Here is a 21,800-nt window from a genome sequence, read left to right as displayed (position 1 = left end):
TGCCAAAATGCCATAGTTACAACACTGTATGTGGAAAATTTGAAAATTATGTTGAAAATCACAAAAGTGATGGTTGCCTCAGCAAGCAATCAAACTTAGACTAGACACCCAAACAAACTTCACTCTTCCAATTAAACCATCTGTTTGGATTCATTTTGAAATGCAACCCCTCAGAAACAGGTGAAATAGAGTGATAGTTTCTTCTAAAAAAATTACCATCCCAACCAGACTGCAAAACCCCATGTGCTCAAGAGATATAGTGGAGAGGTGATATTTTTCTAATGACAGATTAATGGAAACATGCGGCTCTGTGAAAACGTGCGCAATGGCTCGAAACGACCTGCTCAATATCGCCAGACCTTCTCATACAGCCATTAAAAAACTCTTTTTCTCTCTTGAACTCACAGGTATTATAAAGAGCAAAAAGGCCTATCGGCTTTAATGAGATATCACAGCCACTTATGGGAGGTGAGTAACTTTTTATGTGTTTTCAAAGGATAAAAATGAACATCATGATCTCGGGTTCCTGTCTGTCATTTGAGCTGGGACATCAATTAATGTGTGAGAAATCAAAATCTTCATGCAACTTGTGAACTAGACAGTTACTGAGAAAATTCATTACTGCACTAATGAGCAAAAAATAAAGCTAGAATTTGGTTTTGTCCAAGATATTGGAAATAAAAAAGGACAATTAGGAGTCATACAACTTCCACAGCTCTGTGCTGAATATTAATGTTTGCTTATTATGTGTGTGGGTTTACTTAGCTTACTTTAGCTACCTTTGCAATATAATAAACACATTCTAAATTATCTGTATGATCCTTTTCAGTGAATGGGTGCCATCAAAATGAGAGTCCAAACAGCTGATAAAATGGTCATGAGAAACTGTATGTTTGTAATTCAAACAAATTCATCATAAACTGTCGCTTCTGGCTAAAATACAGTGATCTGTGCATATTTCTCACCTGATTCAGTCGAAACAACCTTTTTCACTGGGTAAAGCAATATTATGGACTCTTTTTGGCCAAAAGCAAAGTTTTAAAGTTTAAAACGTCCTAATGTTGAATTTGTTTCTTAGAAAAACACAGCTTTTCACTTCACAAGATGTTAACTGATGGACTGTAGAGTTGTGCAGATTACTTGTGAATTATTGTGATGTCTTTATCAGCTGTTTGGACTCTCATTCTGACGGCACCCATTCACTGCAGAGGATCCATTGGTGAGCAAGTGATGCAATGCTATATTCTCCAAATCTGATGAAGAAACGAACTCATCTACATCTTGGATGGCCTATGGTGAGTCCTCTCAACCATGATTTTAGGATAATGTATCACTGATTCTTGAGAAGCGGGACAAAACAGGGTGAAATACTGAAAAAATAAACCTTGAACTCAGACAAATAAAACTACATTTTTGTATCTTACTAAGCTACTGAGCTATGCTTTGATTCTACTTCCTAACTTTTCTCTTTTTTATCAAAATGTGCTTATTACTTTGACATCACTTATTTTGCAATCAAGCAAACAAGATGTTTTTAACATTTCAAAACACATTCTCATGCAACCCGTCAGATTACATTTTCAAATGTGATCAATATAAAATATTTTCAAAATACTATCAGTATATCTGACTTAGGTGACATAGACCTGACAGAGCTGACACATCTGACGGTGGTGACAAAAACCTGAATTTGTAGTCATTTTAACTATCAAATGCACTATTTAATATTTCATGTAATTAAAAATGAGTTGAAAACCACAAAAATATGATGACTTCATGTTGAATGTCAACTCCATCATTGACAAATTTGTCATTTCTTTCACAAAACAAATGGAGTTCATGTAGTAGCAATTTTGTTTTCTCTGTTGATGCTCAAATTTATTAAATAAAATAATTTATTCAAATTATTCAAATTTTCAAATAATTTCCTCAGAGATTGGAAGATGGTGTTGACATATTGTGGTTGTGACACAGGAAATATTAACATTAGGATTTAAAATATTCTAGAACTATAAAAAATGACCAGAGTCTGTCTGGCTTTGATGTACTCTGCGGAGGTGGAATGTGGCAAGAGGGTTTGTTAGAGTGACAGCTGCCCCTGATATTCCCTGATCTTTTTACATTTTAATGAATGTCTGACGGTGTTGACAAAGTGGGGACACACCTTTGAAACCTTATGAAACGCATGTGTCCTTCAAAAACAACCTTGCTTTGATATGAGATATTATGAAGTGTTGCTTTTGATAAAACAAGCTTTTTCATGATTAAAAAACATTTTTATCTATTTTGTTTCTTATGAACGATTGAACCCTTCTTTGTGGACAAACTGCTTTAGATGTAGTGAGAAGACAGTAAGTGTCACATTTAATATAATAATGATACAATTAAATTGAAGGGGACAATTGTGTGAAATATACTCTCATAACATTTACAACTGATGCAATCTAATAGCAGTTACAATGTCTCAAGAATCAGTAGTATGAAGAAAAGGTCTAAATTTGTAATGTTTTTAGTCAAAGTTTCATAATTTTGTTAAATTAGTCCCATGAGTTGCATTTTACAGTATACTATAACGTTTTTATTACAGTGTGTAGAGAGTGTGCATGACAATCCGTCATTGTTCAGGGGTCAGGGTTAGCGTCTAGTCATTATAATTTGCCAACAGAAGTCAATGCTACGTCTTCTTTCAGATAGCGAGGTAGATGTGTGCGTGCTTTAATTGCTCAGACAGGTGTGAAACAGACACCAGCTGTGATGTGGAAGTGAAACAGAGAGAGGTGCCGGGGTGCAGGAACACGGAGCGCAATAACAGCAGTCAGACCCACTGAGACAATTACTCAGCATCCACACGCTTCCCCTCAATGAAATTAATGTTTTCTTAAGGCTAATTGTAGCTTCTGGCCGTTGATTTTAGTGTTACTTTTGAAATCGCATCCCCCGTTGCCGAATGTGTGCTTCACAATGTTATTTGGTAAAGAAATCACACGGTATAACAAGTCACATACTGAGAGTAAGAAACGGTTTTATAATATTGGCGATGCAAGTAATTACGAAGGATAAAATTACAGCTTTTGGTATTACAGATCCATTTATTTTCATACTGTAGATGTCTTTGACATTCTCTTTGCTACAATAACATTAACCATGGTTACACAGAAATTGCTATGGAAACCTGTCAAAGTTTCACTATAGTTCCATACTGACTAACTTGAACTGGTTTGCTGGTTTTAGCTGGTTTAAGGTGGTTTATCAAACTCTGAGACCACTCTGAACAGGTCAGCTAAAACCAGCAAACACCCAAAGCTGATTTAAAGGAAAAGTCCACTTCCAGAACAAAGATTTACAGATAATGTACTCACCCCCTTGTCATCCAAGATGTTCATGTCTTTCTTTCTTCAGTCGTAAAGAAATCATGTTTTTTGAGGAAAACATTTCAGCATTTTTCTCCATATAATGGACTGCCATGGTGCCCCAAGTTTGAACTTCCAAAATGCAGTTTAAATGTGGCTTCAAATGATCCCAAATGCGGTTGTAAACGATCTCAGCCGAGAAACAAGGGTCTTATCTAGCGAGACGATCATAAAAATAATACAATTTATATACTTTTTAATGTCAAACGCTCCTCTTGTCCTACTCTGTTTTCTGGTTCATGACAGTTAGGGTATGTTCAAAAACTCCCATCTCATGTTCTCCCTCAACTTCAAAATTGCCCTATATCACTGTTTTACCTTTTTTGTTAAGGGTGTTTGATCTTCTTTTCATGTTGTAATGAGTGGGGTGGGGCCGAGAGCTGTGGGAACGGAACGAGGCCGGTGGAGTATAATAATAATGAGCGATACCTGCGCCACTCACCGATCTCGAGTCCCACAGAGGAGCTCCGGAAGGATAAAAGGAGGAGCGACGACAGTGGAAGACGAGAGAGGACCAGACCTAGACTTCATGTTTGTTTTGTGTGTGGCAGTCGTCCGTGAGGGGCTGCCGCTTTACTTTTGTGTTTGTGTATTTTATTATTAAAGTGCTTAAATGTTTTACGAACTGAGTTACATTGGTGCCGAAACCCGGGAAGAAGGAGGCGGGAACCGGCGAACATTTAAGCACTTTAATAATCGTTCCGTTCCCACGGCTCTCGACCCCGCCCCACTCGTTACACATGTTTACTTTGCATAGACTGGGTCGGTACTTCTGCAACGATTTTTTCAACATACTCTAACTGTCCTGAGCCAGAATACACAGTGTTCAGGCAGAGCAAGACATTAAAAAGTTTCAAAAGTATTTTAAAGGGATCGTCGGATGCCCATTTTCCACAAGTTGTATATGATTCTTTAGGGTCTTAATGAAAAGTCTATAATATACTTGGGTTAAAAATTCTCAATGGTTGTGTAAAACAACACCCTTTTTACCTTGTCAAAATCAGCTCTGCAAAAATCATCTCATTCTGGTCGAGGTTGCTTTAAATGCAAATGAGCTCTGCTCGCCCCGCCCCTCTCTTCTCTCTGTGGAGTGACGATCCTGTTTACTTTAGCCGCATTTAGCTGCTAAACTTGCTGAGTAGCACATTATTAGGAAAGATGATCGCAAAGATTCATAAAAAACTCCTTATACTCACTTCTGCCGTAAATGAAGCTGAATCACGAATGATTCGTGCGAACATAGACGGATATATGTAGATCAGGAGGTGCATTCCCTTCACAAATGTAACCCTGGGTTAGTTTCGATTTCTATAATATATTTGATTATTTTAATTTATTCACATTTTCATTATCATATTTATTTGTATTTATGTTATTATTTATTTTTTTCTTGTGACAAAAGTGTTTCTATAGGGGAAAAAGGGTTCTGTTTAGACATGTTTGTGTCACTAAGCTGTGTTTAATTTAATGTTATTGGTTCAAAAATGACTTAATCCCGCCTAAGGTCAAGTAATGCAACTGTGATTGGGGAGTGAGGTTGTCAGTCAACAGAGAGAAGCGAGTCGGAAAAAGAAGTGCGTAGGTGATGTTGTCGGCATGAGAACAGAAAATGCGTCACTTTATGTGTGAAAACTGTTGTCAGAACTGTATTGTTTGAGTGTTAACCAGTGGAGTATTCTGTTGTGAAGTCAACACGATGCCACAGAGAAGTCAACGCGACGCGATTCAGAAGAAATGCCGGTTTAACACTTGATCGTCTTTACAGTAAACGGGGCTAACGTGCTTTGCTGGTGAGAAACTTAACTCAGGTTCCCCACTTAAATCAGCGCCCGTACGAGAGTTGTAGGTGATCGGAGCGATCGCCAAAGACGTTTGCTGCATCGACTGGGAAGTGCATTGAGGAAATCCAGATAGCGCTCCTAATTGCCGAGTGGTTAGGAGTTCCTCTGGCTTCGTGGGAGTGTCACGGAGTTTGCTGACGGATCACAGCCTCCACATGGACCGATGTGACTGGTGACGGGATCTTTGAATTCTTTCAAGTTTATTCAGGTACATTTGTTTGTTTATTTGTGCTCTTAGAGAGCGAAGCGGCCATTTTACGTTTCACTCGGCCTCAACGCACTCCAGCGACGTTTCAGGCCTGCAACGGGGGGTTTGTGTTGTGTGTGTGTGTGAGCGAGTGAGGTGGGCCCACATTAGGATGGTTTTCAATTTCTGAACAGTATGGTGGTTTAATACTGTGATTCATTTAGAGTACATCAGGAAAAGGTAACATTTGTATTTCTAACAAAATCTAAAGTTTATTTACATACTTTATTTCTATCTTAAGTCTTCCAAAGTACACTGTTATATTGGTTTACACTTATTGGAGTCAGATTTGTACTTCTGAAGAGAAAATAACTAGTTTAATTCGGAAGTGTGATTCAGTGAAGAACTCCATCTTGATATCTGTGAAGAACTTTAACCCTTTGGGTGTGTTTGTGTAAAAGAGGAAAAAGAGTCACACAAGCGCTATATTTGAAGGAAAACATTTATTTATGAGACTTTGATTTGTCCTTGATTCCTTCTGTTTATTTCCTTTGGAATAAATTTGTATATTTTTGCTACGTTGCGTGGTCACTCAAATAGTGCCGAGGGGTAGCTAATATTTGTGGAAAGTAATTTACAGAGATCCAAGTTGCACTTTATTAGTAGCATCATAAACGTAGGGCCATATTTGATTTAAGTAAAATCACGTCGAGAGACACAATTAAAAGAATCCGGGTTTAGCGTCAACAGTTCAAGCAGGTAGATATACCTAATACCTGAAGAGGGCGCTACATAAAGTGGGGGCTCGTCCGGGATGATCCTTACTGTTATGCTGCTGCAAAATCTGTAAAGTGCCAAGAAGATATTCTGCTTGCAGGAAAGCTGATGAGTCAGGGAAAATGGATGCTGCTGATTCTTTCTTACAAGCTGAACTTGACAGTTGGTGTCAGAAAGCAATAGTTGATCAGAAACATGCAGTGTTACTGTTGGGAGTGCCCGCAGATTTGGAGGTGGCACACATTGAGGAAACTGTCCAAAAAGTCAAAGCTTTGGGAAGAGTGAGAGTCAGGGATTATAAAGAAGGGCCAACTCCAGGGTTTCTACTTGTGCTATGTGAGTGTAAAGAAGTGGTTGATCCTTCTCGACTGCCTGTAGACGTAATTCCTGAAGGGGGCGGGAAGCCTTGGAAGATGGTTGCAGCAAAAAGTGCTGAGTCACCACCTGCTGGGTTTGCTGAGAAACTATCAAATCTGTTAGTACAGGAGGGAAAGTCTATCTCTGATCTTCAAGCTATGTTTTCTTCACCCAGTTCCAATGCAGGGTCCCCAGAAGCAATAATCCGTGCGGTAGGTGAGCTGCTGGAAAAGACCTCAAAACCTGTCAGTGATGGAAGTGCATACCGACGCTTGAGAAGCTTTTCAGGTACTGTTCCTATTCCAACAGGGGAAGAAGCTTTGGAGACCTGGATGGATCAAGCCAGAATGATGGTTATGGAGTGTGAATGCTCAGAGAAGGAGAAGCGTCGACGTATCATTGAAAGCCTAAAGGGTTCAGCCCTAGATGTTGTGAAGGCTGTCAGATTTTCTAATCCTGATGCAACTTCTCTTCAGTATCTTGAAGCTCTGGATGGTGCTTTTGGAACTCCTGAATCAGGAGAAGATTTATATTTTGCTTTCAGATTGTTGAGGCAGAATCCTGGTGAAGCTCTTTCTGATTTCTTGAAGAGAATGGAAAAATCTCTAACAAGAGTAGGGCAGAAAGGTGGGTTGCCTGGGAACAATGTCGATAGAACAAGAGTTGAACAGCTAATTCGAGGAGCTGTTGAATCCGACTTGCTGTTGCTTCAGTTGAGATTGAGGGAAAGACGAGAGAATCCACCTACATTCTTAACGCTCCTAAATGAGATAAGAGAGGCTGAAGAAAGTGAAGCAGCTAGATATAGTCTGGGTGCCACTGCAAAACCCGTCCCTCGACCACGATTGAAACTCTCTGGTTTGGCTGCGGTGAGAGAGTTGAAGGCTGAAATCCAAGAGCTGCGGACAAAAGTAACAGAGGGTCCTAAAGTACCTGTGTCAAAGGTGATGTTGGAGTCAAAGCCTGAACCAAGTAGGAGAGGAGGTGACACACTAGCAGACCCGGAAGTACTCTCACTAAGGAGGCAAGTACAAAGACTAGAAGAGCAGCTGGCTTCACTGAGTGTCAGACAATCATTCCAGTCATCAAAAGAACCACCACCTGAGCAGGCTGTTACTTCTACAAAACCCAGACTTGAAATGACTAAAGATGATTATTTCTGTTACAAATGTGGGGAAGATGGCCACATCGCTCCAAGGTGCAAAGCTACTGAGAATTACAGTCTGGTGATACAGAAGCTTGTGCGATCATTACGAAAGGCCAGAAGTGGAAAAATGGATGAGAGTGGTAAACAGTCAGGGGGTAAAGCTAGTTTCTCCCGGAAAAGCCAGACAGTTGTGGTTGAGAAGAGTAGTCTTCCTGCAGGGTTGGTGGGTCCGGCTCTGACAATCACTATGAAGATCAATGGACAGTCCTGTGAAGCCTTACTAGACAGTGGGTCTCAGGTTACTATCATCTTTGACTCATGGTACTCTAAAAATCTGTCTTCAGTACCCATTCAGCCTCTTTCCGGCCTGTCCATTTGGGGCCTTAGTACAGCCAGTTACCCCTACAAGGGTTATGTTTTGGTAGATGTTTCCTTTCCAGCTTCTGTCATGGGTGTGGAAGAGAGTGTTTCCATCCTTGCACTGGTTTGTCCTGAACCTGAGGGCCCTGAACAAGTGCCAGTGATCATTGGGACAAACGCAAGTTTTTTCCAACGCTTGATTGGACTTAACACCGCTGGTCCTGAGACAGATGTAGCCCATGCTTTAAGAATTCAACTTCACAATGCAGAAGTAATATCACCCACAAAACTTGTGAAGGAGAAAGCTGTTGACATGCCTGCTGGAGAAGTGAAGTGGGCTGGGCCAGATGCCTGCATCATACCATCAAGAGGGGAAATGTGTGCGGTTTGTACAGTCGAGTCACAGCAACCATTGGAGAAGGAAATTCTTGTGGTAGAATCCCCTTCAGATGATACACTGCCTGCTGGACTGTTCATTCTACCAGTTGTACTTCCCTCGTCTGCTGTGGAGGAAAACAAAGTCAGAGTGCTGATTAAGAATGAGACATGTAAAGAAATAACCATCCCAGTTGGAACAGTCATCGCTCATGTGTTTCCCACCGATACGGTGACAGCAGCATCTGATGTCCCAACAAAACCCAAGAGGATTGATCCAAAGCTGTTTGATTTCAGCAAGTCGGAAATTCCAAAACAGTGGGAAGATCGACTCCGTCAGAAGCTGTGTGAAAGAGGTAATGTCTTTTCTGTTGAGGAATGGGATGTGGGGCTAGCAAAGGACGTTAAGCATCACATTCGTTTGAGTGACTCTAAACCATTTAGAGAGAGATCTCGACGTATCGCTCCAGCTGATATTGACGATGTCCGCCGACATCTCAAAGATCTATTAGCTGCAGGAATTATCAAGGAGTCCCGTAGTCCTTACGCTTCCCCAATTGTGATTGTTCGTAAAAAGAGTGGAGCAATACGCATGTGTATTGATTATCGTACACTAAACAGCCGAACACTGCCAGATCAATACACTACCCCACGTATAGATGACGCGTTGGACTGTCTTGCAGGAAGCAGGTGGTTTTCAGTCTTGGATCTTCGGAGTGGCTATTACCAGATAGCCATGGCCGACGAGGATAAGGAGAAGACTGGCTTTATATGTCCCTTAGGATTCTATGAGTTTGAAAGGATGCCACAGGGAGTTAGTGGAGCGCCTGCGACATTCCAAAGACTAATGGAGCGTGCAGTGGGGGACATGCACCTTTTAGAAGTGATTGTGTATCTTGATGACATTATTGTTTTTGGGTCCACTCTTGAAGAACATGAACAGAGGCTTCTGAAAGTCTTAGACCGCTTGGAGGAGTATGGTTTGAAAATCTCCCTTGACAAGTGCCAGCTCTGTATGTCACAAGTCAAATATGTGGGCCATATTGTCTCCTCTAAGGGTGTTGCTCCTGACCCAGAGAAAATAGCAGCCGTTGCTAAGTGGAAGATACCCACAGATGTTAAGGCTTTGAGATCATTCCTTGGATTCTGTGGGTTCTATCGGCGGTTTGTCAAAAATTACTCTGCAATTGTGCGACCCCTGACAGAACTTACAAAAGGGTATCCGCCAGCCAAAGGGGGTGAAAAGGGCACCACTGAGGGAAAGTATTTCAAAGAGTCCGAACCATTTGGTGAGCGGTGGAGCAAAGATTGTATTGAAGCCTTTAAAACCATTATCCACTGCCTCACTCATGCCCCTGTCCTGGCATTCGCTGACCCTACTAAGACCTATATCCTACATGTGGACGCAAGCCAAAATGGCTTAGGAGCCGTACTAAACCAAGAGTATCCAGAGGGTCTCCGGCCAGTTGCGTATGCTAGTAGGAAACTGAGTGCCACAGAGCAAAGATATCCAACTCACCAAATGGAGTTCTTGGCACTGAAGTGGGCGGTAGTAGATAAATTTCATGACTATCTTTATGGGGTGAAATTTATAGTAAGAACTGACAATAATCCGCTCACGTATGTCCTCAGTACAGCTAAGCTTAATGCAACAGGACATCGTTGGCTGGCAGCACTGGCTACGTATGATTTCAGTCTCCAATATAAGCCAGGACGTCATAACGTTGATGCCGACGTGTTGTCGCGTTACCCTTTGGATGGGGGGTCATCAGAGGAATGGACAGAGATACCACAGTCAGGAGTGAAAGCAATCTGTCAGATGGTGATAAGCAACAATGAGGAGTTCTCTACCAGACTGGTTGATCAGTTGGGAGCCCATTCTACTATTGTTCCACCCATTTATGCATGCATTACCCAGCTTGAACTAGGGAATCTCAAACAGCTGACACATACTGACCTCAAGTTGGCACAAGACAAAGATCCAGACATTGGACCAGTAAAGCTGGCTATGGAGGAGGGAAAGGTACTTACAGCTGGTACAAGTTCTAGTCCACAAATGGCTCTTTTGCTACGGCAAGATTCTAAGTTGGTAATCCAGAATGAGCTACTGTACCGAATATCTAAACGTTCCTGTGGTAAGGAAAGGAAGCAGCTTGTTTTACCTCAACAGTTCCATCAGCAAGTGATGTATTCCTTACATGATGATGCAGGACATCTAGGGATCGAGCGGACCACAGAACTTGTGAAGGACAGGTTTTACTGGCCTCAAATGACTTCCCAGGTGGAAAAGTATGTCAAAAGCTGTGGAAGATGTATGGCGAGAAAGACATTGCCTCTGAAACGTGCTCCCCTGAGTAACATCACTAGTAGCGGGCCGATGGAATTAATTTGTATTGACTTCCTGTCAATAGAGCCAGATTCTAAAGGTGTTGCTAATGTCCTGGTCGTCACTGACCACTTTACGCGCTATGCTCAAGCCTACCCTGCTAAGGATCAAAAAGCAGTGACTGTTGCGAAGATTCTCTGGGAGAAGTTCTTTGTGTATTACGGACTGCCAGCCCGTATACATTCGGATCAGGGCAGAGACTTTGAAAGTAGGCTTATAAAAGAACTCTTGGGCATGCTAGGCATAAAGAAGTCAAGGACAACACCTTACCACCCTCAGGGAGACCCACAGCCTGAACGATTTAATAGGACACTGCTCTCCATGTTGGGTACTTTGGACGCTGCAGAAAAACACAAGTGGAGTCAGCACATCAGCAAATTAGTACATGCGTACAATTGTACTAAAAATGAGGCTACAGGGTACTCGCCCTATTTTCTCTTATTTGGGAGAGAAGCCCGCTTGCCAATTGATGTGTGCTTTGGTACTTCTTCAGGAGGCGGAGAAGGACAGTCATACCAGAGGTATGTTGAAAACCTGAAGACAGATCTTCAGAAAGCCTATCGACTAGCTTCTGAAACCGCACTAAAAAATCATCAGCGGAACAAACGTCTCTATGATCAAAAGGTGAAATACCAGAGTCTAGAGCCTGGGGACCGTGTGCTAATTCGAAATCTCAGTTTCACTGGAAAGCACAAGCTGGAGGATAGGTGGAATTCGACCCTGTACATCGTTCTGGAAAAGCTTGACAACTTACCTGTCTACAAACTCAAACCTGAGAAAGGAACAGGGGGAGTCCGGACAATGCACAGAGATCATCTCTTACCTGTAGGAGAATTCGTAAGAATGCCAAAGTCTGGTGAGAGACAAGAGGTTCCTCAACGGCCAGTAACCAGATCTAGAGCTGCAAGGAGAGAGAAAAGAACCTTGGAACCCTCTGAAATGGCAGATAGTTCTTCCGAAAGTGAACATGAAAGTTATGGGTACTATTCTCCAGACTGGTCTAGGCAATGGACACAGTTAATTCCTGATCTCCAGCAAAAGCTTGAAGTTAAAGAGAATGAAGTAACTGTCCACACAGACAGTGAATCTCAGTGTTCGGGAGAAGAGGAAGTGATAGGGGAAACCCAAGAAAGTGAAGATTCCAGAGAAAATATACACCCAGTTGTAGACTGGGAAGAAGAGCGAATTTCAGAAGGGGAAGAGAAAAGCTCTAGGACTGTGTCAGACTTGGAGGCCGAACCGGTGCAGCGTCCGAAAAGGCAGAGGAAACCTGTGTCTAAGTTAAGCTATGATGAACTGGGCCAACCCAGTGAAAGACCCATAACAGTTGTACACAGAGGGATAGTCATCCATCTGCCAAATTCCTCAAAGATTGAACTTTGTCCTCCAGAAAACTCCTCTTTACCTAAATGTTCCAGATGCACTAGAATAAGCACAGACTCTGAGAACAGACTCATTATTAATATTTAAGAAGGGTATACTCATGGGGACATGAGAATTACAGATGGGGGAGGATGTAACCCTGGGTTAGTTTCGATTTCTATAATATATTTGATTATTTTAATTTATTCACATTTTCATTATCATATTTATTTGTATTTATGTTATTATTTATTTTTTTCTTGTGACAAAAGTGTTTCTATAGGGGAAAAAGGGTTCTGTTTAGACATGTTTGTGTCACTAAGCTGTGTTTAATTTAATGTTATTGGTTCAAAAATGACTTAATCCCGCCTAAGGTCAAGTAATGCAACTGTGATTGGGGAGTGAGGTTGTCAGTCAACAGAGAGAAGCGAGTCGGAAAAAGAAGTGCGTAGGTGATGTTGTCGGCATGAGAACAGAAAATGCGTCACTTTATGTGTGAAAACTGTTGTCAGAACTGTATTGTTTGAGTGTTAACCAGTGGAGTATTCTGTTGTGAAGTCAACACGATGCCACAGAGAAGTCAACGCGACGCGATTCAGAAGAAATGCCGGTTTAACACTTGATCGTCTTTACAGTAAACGGGGCTAACGTGCTTTGCTGGTGAGAAACTTAACTCAGGTCCCCCACTTAAATCAGCGCCCGTACGAGAGTTGTAGGTGATGATGAGCGATCGCCAAAGACGTTTGCTGCATCGACTGGGAAGTGCATTGAGGAAATCCAGATAGCGCTCCTAATTGCCGAGTGGTTAGGAGTTCCTCTGGCTTCGTGGGAGTGTCACGGAGTTTGCTGACGGATCACAGCCTCCACATGGACCGATGTGACTGGTGACGGGATCTTTGAATTCTTTCAAGTTTATTCAGGTACATTTGTTTGTTTATTTGTGCTCTTAGAGAGCGAAGCGGCCATTTTACGTTTCACTCGGCCTCAACGCACTCCAGCGACGTTTCAGGCCTGCAACGGGGGGTTTGTGTTGTGTGTGTGTGTGAGCGAGTGAGGTGGGCCCACATTAGGATGGTTTTCAATTTCTGAACAGTATGGTGGTTTAATACTGTGATTCATTTAGAGTACATCAGGAAAAGGTAACATTTGTATTTCTAACAAAATCTAAAGTTTATTTACATACTTTATTTCTATCTTAAGTCTTCCAAAGTACACTGTTATATTGGTTTACACTTATTGGAGTCAGATTTGTACTTCTGAAGAGAAAATAACTAGTTTAATTCGGAAGTGTGATTCAGTGAAGAACTCCATCTTGATATCTGTGAAGAACTTTAACCCTTTGGGTGTGTTTGTGTAAAAGAGGAAAAAGAGTCACACAAGCGCTATATTTGAAGGAAAACATTTATTTATGAGACTTTGATTTGTCCTTGATTCCTTCTGTTTATTTCCTTTGGAATAAATTTGTATATTTTTGCTACGTTGCGTGGTCACTCAAATAGTGCCGAGGGGTAGCTAATATTTGTGGAAAGTAATTTACAGAGATCCAAGTTGCACTTTATTAGTAGCATCATAAACGTAGGGCCATATTTGATTTAAGTAAAATCACGTCGAGAGACACAATTAAAAGAATCCGGGTTTAGCGTCAACAGTTCAAGCAGGTAGATATACCTAATACCTGAAGAGGGCGCTACACAAACAAACGTAATCCACTGCATCTTCAGCAGCTCAGATGTCGAGAGTAAATGACGACCACTATGTTCATTATTACATCCAGCAACACAACACCTCAATCGATCAGTTCTGTTCTCCCTGCTCCGACATCAAAACATGGCGGTTGGACTGTTACAACTGATCTGAGGTAAGACACTCATGTCAATCAACTATTGTGGGAGCGGCCTCTATGGGTGTGACGCAACAACGACAGGCATCTTAGAGTGGCTCGATTTGAAAAAGGTGATATTATTTTTACAGATTAATTAAAAACCACTGCATGGATTTTCATCATTATAGGGTAGATTTGTACATACACTGCCAACACACATTAATGTTCAAACGGCATGAAAAAGTGAACTTAGCATCCGATGTCCCCTATAAATTGTATTTTTTAAATTAAAATAACCGATCGTTTTGCTAGATAAGACCCTTCTTCCTCGGCTGGAATCGTTTACAACTGCATTTGGGATTGTTTGAAGGTTCATTATATAGAGTCCATTATATATCAGTCCATTATATAGAGAAAAATCCTGAAATGTTATCCTCAAAAAACTTGATTTCTTTACGACTGAAGAAAGAAAGAAAGAAATGAACATCTTGGATGACAAGGGGGTGAGTACATTATCTGTACATTTTTATTGTGGAAGTAGACTTCTCCTTTAAGATAGTTTTAACAGTGAGAAAATAGTATGAAGAAATCTTCTATTCTAACTAACACCAAATTTTAAAAAGTCATTTTAAGTCATTTCATTTGTTATGTAAACTAAAAAAGAAATGCATTGTTTAGAAATGTAATGATGTGTGTCACCTAGGCTACTGAAAATGCATTGATCATTCAAGCCTTTTCAGTGCTGTTCTCCATCTACATGGCTTAAATTCTCGATGCATTGCATTATTGTAAAGAGCGTGAGTCACGGCTCAGCTTTAAATGGTCTTCGTTAGTCGTCTACATTCAGATTCATCATTAAACTTGCGCATGTACAAATGATGAAAGCGCATTGGTGCGGAAAGCTAATCCTTTGCTTTTAAGACCCCTCTCTGGAGTTCAGATGTGTTGTTGCCATGTATTCTTTTGGCTTTATTGCTGTCGTACCAGTGCAGTATGTGAGCGCTAAGAGACTGTCCTCAGTGGGGGGGCTCGTCTCTGCAGTTCATACCCGCTCTAATTGGCCACTGTTTGCATGTAATATTTCTCAGCGCTAATAATGAAAATAGCTCATAGATGCCTCACATAAACCTGAGTCTGATCAGTAGCAACAAGAAAAAACCCAGAAACTATTCATGCAAGCAAAGGAGGACGCAGTGTACAACAGTCTTTAGATAATATGCAAAGAGAAAATAGATAAACAAGAAAAAGAATATTTAATAAAGGGGGTGTTTTTGTTTATTTTATTAAATTGCATGGCTCCAAGGTTTCATTTAAGAATCTTTTTTCCAAAATGCCTTTGGCAGAAACAAATGAGGCAGTTGTTGACATGCAGTAAAAATGATTGTGGTAGCAGTATATCATTTGATGAGAAATAATTCATTCTGAGATCTGTGAAACATTAGTTTTCATGTGTGAGCTCAGTTTAGGACAGTTTGCTGAGAAGCAAATACCATAAGCAAGAGGCTTAACTTGCTCTTCATTTAATTTCGTGCTGTCTGGGAGAAACAGTTGCTATATTAAAGAGATCTCAGTTCTTTTATGTGTTTTGCCACCCATCTTCATTAGTTTTATCAGCTTGGCTTTTCTCCCTTTTCTGATGTAATAGTAGTCAAGAGCATTTCTAAGTATGATTTGTATGATCTGTTAATTAAAACTCACAATGGATGAGGAAATGTTTCCTAGAATTACACTCTGACGTACATATAACTATTGTTAACTTGTATCATTCTGATTATCTATGACACTGAGAATCTGTTTTTATGATGTCATGGAGCCATTTTTGCAAAGGTTGAGTGGTGCTTGGCGCTGGTTTCATGACATTTACGCATTGTCAAGACGAACACCGTAGTCATTTAACAGACCAATAAGAATTAAAATTATTCTTTTATACTATTATTTTATTTCCTCTCAAGATTTCTCTTTGGAAATCCAATTTTCCCCCTTGGTGGTGACGTTATCAATGTGAAGTGTGCAATTTCTTGGCCGTAAACGGCACCAAATGGAATTGAAAAAATAATTGCTGTGTTCCAATTCACAGGGTCCCTAGGCAGTGTTGACTGCAATGGCATCATACACAGACAAAACTTAAGGTGAGCAGTGTGTTTTTAGTAGTATTTTATTATGACTATACTTTCATACACTGCTGTTCAGGAGTTTGGGATTTTGGCTGTAAGATTTTTAATGTTTTTAAAGAAGTCTCCTATGCTCATCAAAGTTCAAAAATACAGAAAAATACAGTAAAATTATTAAATATTATTGCACTTGGAAATAACAGTTTTCTATTTTATTATACTTTAAACTATAATTTATTTATTTGATGCAATGCTGAATTTTCATCAGCCATTACTCCAGTCAGTTCAGTGTCACATAATCCTTCAGAAATCATTCTAATATGCTGATTGATGAATTAAAAGTTAAAAAGATATAGATATATAAAGTATATAAAGTTCATATAAAGTATAAAAGCATTAATTCAAAATAGAAATATTTTCTAACAATGTAAGTATCACTTTTTTGAATCAATTTAACACATCCTTGCTGAAAAAAAGTATTAATTTCTTTCAAAGAAAGAAAGAAAGAAAAAATGTACTGACCCTAAACTTTGAACAAAAGTTACAAAAGATTTCTATTTTAAATAAATGCTGTTCTTTTTAATGTTTTATTCATCCAAAAAAAAAAAAATTCAGAAAAATGTATCACAGTTTTGAACATTGATAATAAATCAGCATATTAGAATGATTTATGAAAAATCATTTGACACTAAAGATTGAAGTAATGATGCTGAAAATTCAGCTTTGCATCTTAGGAATAATATATTATTTTACATATTTTTATATATTAACATAAAAATCCACTATTTTAAGTTGCAATAATATTTCACAATATTATGTTTGTTCTGTATTTTTAATCAAATAAACACAGCATTGATGAGCAGAAAATACTTTTTAAAAAAACATTTAAATCTTACGAATGCCAAACTTTTGAACGACAGAGTGTGTGTTTACATATGTGACCCCGGACCACAAATCCATTCTTAACACGGGTATATTTGTAGCAATAGCCAAAAATACATTGTATGGGTCAACATTATCGATTTTTCTTTTATGCTAAAAAAAGCATTAGGATATTAAGTAAAGATCATGTTCCATGAAGATATTTTGTACATTTCCTACCGTAAATATATTAAAACTTTATTTTTGATTGGTAATATGCATCGCAAGGACTTCATTTGGACAAATTTAAAGACGATTTTCTCAATATTTAGATTTTTTTGCACCCTCTGATTCCAGATTTTCAAATAGATGTATCTCTGCCAAATTTTGCCTTAACCTAACAAACCATACATCAATGGAAAGATTATTTATTATAATATATACATTTACAGTACTGTGCAAAGGTTTTAGGCCACTAGTATTTTCACCAGCTAAAAAATGGTTTAAAGTAAGTTATTTCTATCTTTTGCTGTAGTGTGTCAGTAAAAAATACCGGTTTACATTTCCAAACATTCTGCCATTAATTGTAATAATCTAGTGAGATTTTTGTTTGCACAAGGAGTCTGACAACAGCCAGTGCTCCACACTGATCTGATCTCACCATCATCCAGTCTGTCTCTGGAATGACATGAAGAAACAGAAAAACTGAGACAGACTAAATCCAGAAGAACTATGGCAACATCTCCCAGATATTTCAAGTAACCTACCTGCAAAGCTACCTGAAAAACTATGCACAAGTGCACCTAGGGCAAAAGCTGCTTTAAACGCAAAGGATGGTCACATCAAATGCTGATTTATTTTAGTTAATATAAGTTCATTGATAAAGAAAATCTATTTATGACATTGTTTGTGACAGCATCCTCATTTTATGTGCCTAACTGTCTAAAAATGTTAACAGTACTGTAGCTTTGTAGGTATAGGTCTCTTAAAGCATCTTGGAGATGTTGCCACAGTTCCTCTGGATTTAGTCTGTCTCCGTTTTTTCTGTTTCTTAAGACAGACTGGATTGAATGATGGAGAGATCAGATCTCTGTTTGCACAAGGAGTCTGACAACAGCCTGTGCTCCATACAAAAATCTCACTGGATTATTACAATTAATGGCAAAATGAATGTTTAGAAATGTAAACTGATATATCCTACTGACACACTACAGCAAAAGAATGACTTTAACTGACTTTAAACCATTTTTTAGCTGATGGAAATACTAGTGGCCTAAGACTTTTGCACAGTACTGTATATATATATATATATGTATACACACATACACACTCCCTTCCATTATTCAGTTAAATTGAAATATAAGAAAGCATTTTAACATTCGAAACAAATGACATTTAATAAGTTTTTTGCTCCTTCTGACTGCTTTTGCATATTGGAGCAAAAAAAATGATTCTTCCCACTGTTTCAGAGCGACTTTCTTGCCATCTGGAAATGGCTATCAGTGCCCTTGATAAAGCCAAGAAATCGTAGCTTTTTGGCTCTAACAAGATTTTTTAACAAGAATATTTGCCAGAAGTGTGAAAGGTCTTTAGAGTGAGTTGATTCAAAGTCCAGTTGATTCAGGCACACACTCATTACCTTTCCGCCCAGTTCTCTGGCTGGGCAATGAGCATTTCATGATCAAAGGATGCCTCGGCGGTTAACGCACACTTTCCACACAGCCCGGATTAATGAACAGATTTACCCAGCCTTATCTTGGTCTGCTTCACCTCTTTCTCATTTCCAACCCTCTACACACCAGCAGGAAGCCCAACCAGCGGCAGTGCCAGAACATGTGGCGCGTGTACCGGGTCTCTAGACGGGTGTCGGTGCACATGTTGCACATGATTAAAACCTTTGCGATGGATTTCCTCAGCTCATGGGACTCTCTTATATAATACCATCTCAATAATGTGGCTCTTTCTCGCGCGGCCGACTTACAGAGGGATCAATCCATCTAAATGCCACCTCACAAAGGAATAGGACTAGTTAAAACCGATAAACTTGGCTCTGTAAGGCGGAAGCGCGTGATCAATATTTCCTCTCTTTTGATAAGTTGTGGTTGGTCAATGGCGCATTGAATATCTAAGACTGACCCCGGTACCGGAGACGGCAGGTGACGCCGCTCCAGTCCCGAAGTCAATTAGGGAAACAAAAGCCACTCCGAAATGCCACTTTAGTCACGACTGATTCATTCAAAGCGTACAGAGCACAGCTGTTGTGTTCCCATTTACAGACGCACGGTAGAAAAGAGAGTCAACGGCAGCGGTTTTAGCTGCAAGATCAGCCACTGGGGCAACTTTCAATTTCAGCACTCAGTGTGTGCTGCGGAGAGACGGGAATGAAGGGAAAATAACAAAATATATCACATTTCTCAAACTCACACCTCCCACCGAGTACAATTTGCTCACAGAGTAATTTGCAGTAATGGTTATTTACGATGGGAGGCGGCTGTAAAGTTTCTTTTCAGTCTCTGGAATCAGCCAGTGAAAAAAGCTCAGCGTTTACAGGTTATTACCAACCATAATGGTCGAATGCTGTTCCTGCAAAAAAATTAAAAAATAGCTTCAGATCCAAACAGGCACTGAGGCTGCTTTTTTTTATTCTTCAGATTTTGAGATGACAGTATGGAGGTGGACAGCAAACAGTAACGTCTTTTGGAGGTGCAGTCCTGAACGTCCAGGGCTTGACACGGCTCATTGCTTCACCTTCAACATCTCACACACTAGCAGAACTCCCACACTCCCGTCAACAACACCTACAGGAAAGAAAAATCACTTTCACTTTAATGTCTCAATTGTTTATCCTGTAGAGCGAGAGAGAGTTTTTACTTTATTTTTAAACTTTCAAAAGAATTTTGATCTTGCGTACTGATGTAAAACTCCTGAAACTTTTGTGAATGTGCGGTGAAAATACACAGAAGAGAAGAAATTGTTTTTATTTTTGTTGCTCACAAAAAGTATTCTCATAGCTTCATAAAATTAAGGTATTTTAACAATGTTTTTACTACCTTTCTGGGCCTTGAACGTGGTAGTTGTGTTGCTGTCTGTGCAGGGTAAAAAAGCTCTCAGATTTCATCATAAAAATCTTAATTTGTGTTTTGAAGGTCTTAAGGGTTTTGAACGACATGAGGGTGAGGAATTAATGACAGAATTTTCATTTTTGGGTGAACAATCCCTTTAAACATGTATTATAAATATTATATTAGCCCTACAGTCACAGCATGAAACTGTTTAAACTTATAGCATTTTACATTTACCTATTTTATCTCACAATTCTGACTTTTTTCCTTGCAAATGCAAGTTTATATCTTGTACTGCAGACTTTATAACTCGTTTACACTCAACAATAACGAGTTTGTCCATTCTGAGGAGGAAAAAAGCCAGAAGTGTGGGATATAAACTCAAAAGAGAGAATGACGAGTTGTTTTTAAAGGTTTAAGCGAATAGTGCTGAAACCATATTGTAATTGTTAGAATGATCACGGATGAGCGATTTCCACATAAAACTGATTGTGCAGACCAAACCGTAAGTCATAGAGACTTGAAATTTAGAGGGATGTAGTGCTCACACCGCAGACAACATGACCAAGGCTTGCCCCAATCTGCCAGATGGGGAAAGTACAAAATCGTTTATAACTCCTAAACCGTCAGTTGCAGGCTTAAGTTATCTTATGTCGTTGGATTTCTTGGCTCATGACGTACAAAACACACACCTCAGATTTGATCGTGAGCCTTTTTTGAAACTTTTTTCTTTCCAAAACCTACTTTTTGGAACCAAAGCAGTGCAGAAAGAAGTAATTATCAATAATTATCCATAAAATGCCTATAACTCCTGAACGGGCACACTTATGTAAGAGCTCAAGCTGAGGTCACAGGAAAAAAATGCAGCGATTGGCCACTTGGTGGCACTATAAGATGGAAAAGAATGTAAAAATGGCTATAACTAGGCAACAATTTGTCCTATCAACATGAAAATTGCTGTGCACGCACAGTCTTGGTCCAAAGTGCCACATGTGTCTATGGGGACATGTGCATATCTCAAAAAAAAAAACATGGCCACCATTGGCCGATGACATTTGAGCACCTGTTAGACAGGTGAAAGTCAGAGGGCTGTTTGACTCCCAGCCCCAAAGGTCTGTGAAAAATTTGAAAGAAATCAGGCACTTAAGTGCATAAATGTTCTGAACTTCTTTGCCTCTCAAACCACTGCTGTCAATCAAACCGTTTTTGGAATAACTGAGATCATGTGAAAAACTTACTTTTGCAAACTAGTCCTATAGGTTTTTTTGCTCAGTCTGGAAAAAAACACCACAGTGCAATTCTCTGGAGTCTCTAGTTCAATAATTATCAAAAACATGCTGAAATTTACCCTTTAAAAGCTATAACGGGGTCCTTTCGAAAAAGGAGCCTGTCCAAATATATCCTAAAGCCAATAAAGCCTAAACAAAAACTCAAAACTTCACGAAACCCGCTGAGCACATGCGACACGTGATTTTAAACAAGCATGCAAAGTTTCAAGGAGATCGGAACACAGCTGGTGCTATAACAGTCATAAATGTTATAAAAACATCATATTTTTTATGGTAAATCACCTTATGTGTTAAATACCTAAAGCACTTGAACCTCGGTAATCGCTGCTTGCAGCTATATATTCATTGTGAGAATAAAGTCAGAATTTTGAAATATAAACTTTTTTTTTCTTTTATACCATGGTTTCCATAGACTGGGACTTGAAAACTGTCATTTTCTGCCACCAGTTAGGC

At 39.6% G+C, this 21,800-nt stretch overlaps 1 protein-coding gene and 1 long non-coding RNA gene across 2 annotated transcripts; both read left to right on the top strand.

The window, feature by feature from the left end:
• Window positions 1–411: 411 nt before the first annotated feature.
• On the top strand, window positions 412–21,016 carry LOC127176550 (uncharacterized). The gene is made up of 3 exons (XR_007829120.1): window positions 412–1,295; window positions 16,102–16,153; window positions 19,648–21,016. It is a non-coding gene; the product is annotated as an uncharacterized LOC127176550 (long non-coding RNA).
• On the top strand, window positions 4,691–13,892 carry LOC127176457 (retrovirus-related Pol polyprotein from transposon 412). Its single transcript, XM_051128149.1, has one exon. The coding sequence runs from the start codon at window positions 6,338–6,340 to the stop codon at window positions 12,308–12,310; it is 5,973 nt and encodes a 1,990-aa protein (XP_050984106.1). The 5' UTR covers window positions 4,691–6,337; the 3' UTR covers window positions 12,311–13,892.
• Window positions 21,017–21,800: the final 784 nt, after the last annotated feature.

Source organism: Labeo rohita, chromosome 2 (genome assembly GCF_022985175.1).
Source record: "Labeo rohita strain BAU-BD-2019 chromosome 2, IGBB_LRoh.1.0, whole genome shotgun sequence".
Lineage (NCBI taxonomy): Eukaryota > Metazoa > Chordata > Actinopteri > Cypriniformes > Cyprinidae > Labeo > Labeo rohita.
This window is presented reverse-complemented; position numbering and strand designations above follow the sequence as displayed.

Excerpts from the sequence above, each read along its gene's own strand:
- LOC127176457 (XM_051128149.1), top strand. The coding sequence starts at position 6,338 with ATGGATGCTGCTGATTCTTTCTTACAAGCTGAACTTGACAGTTGGTGT.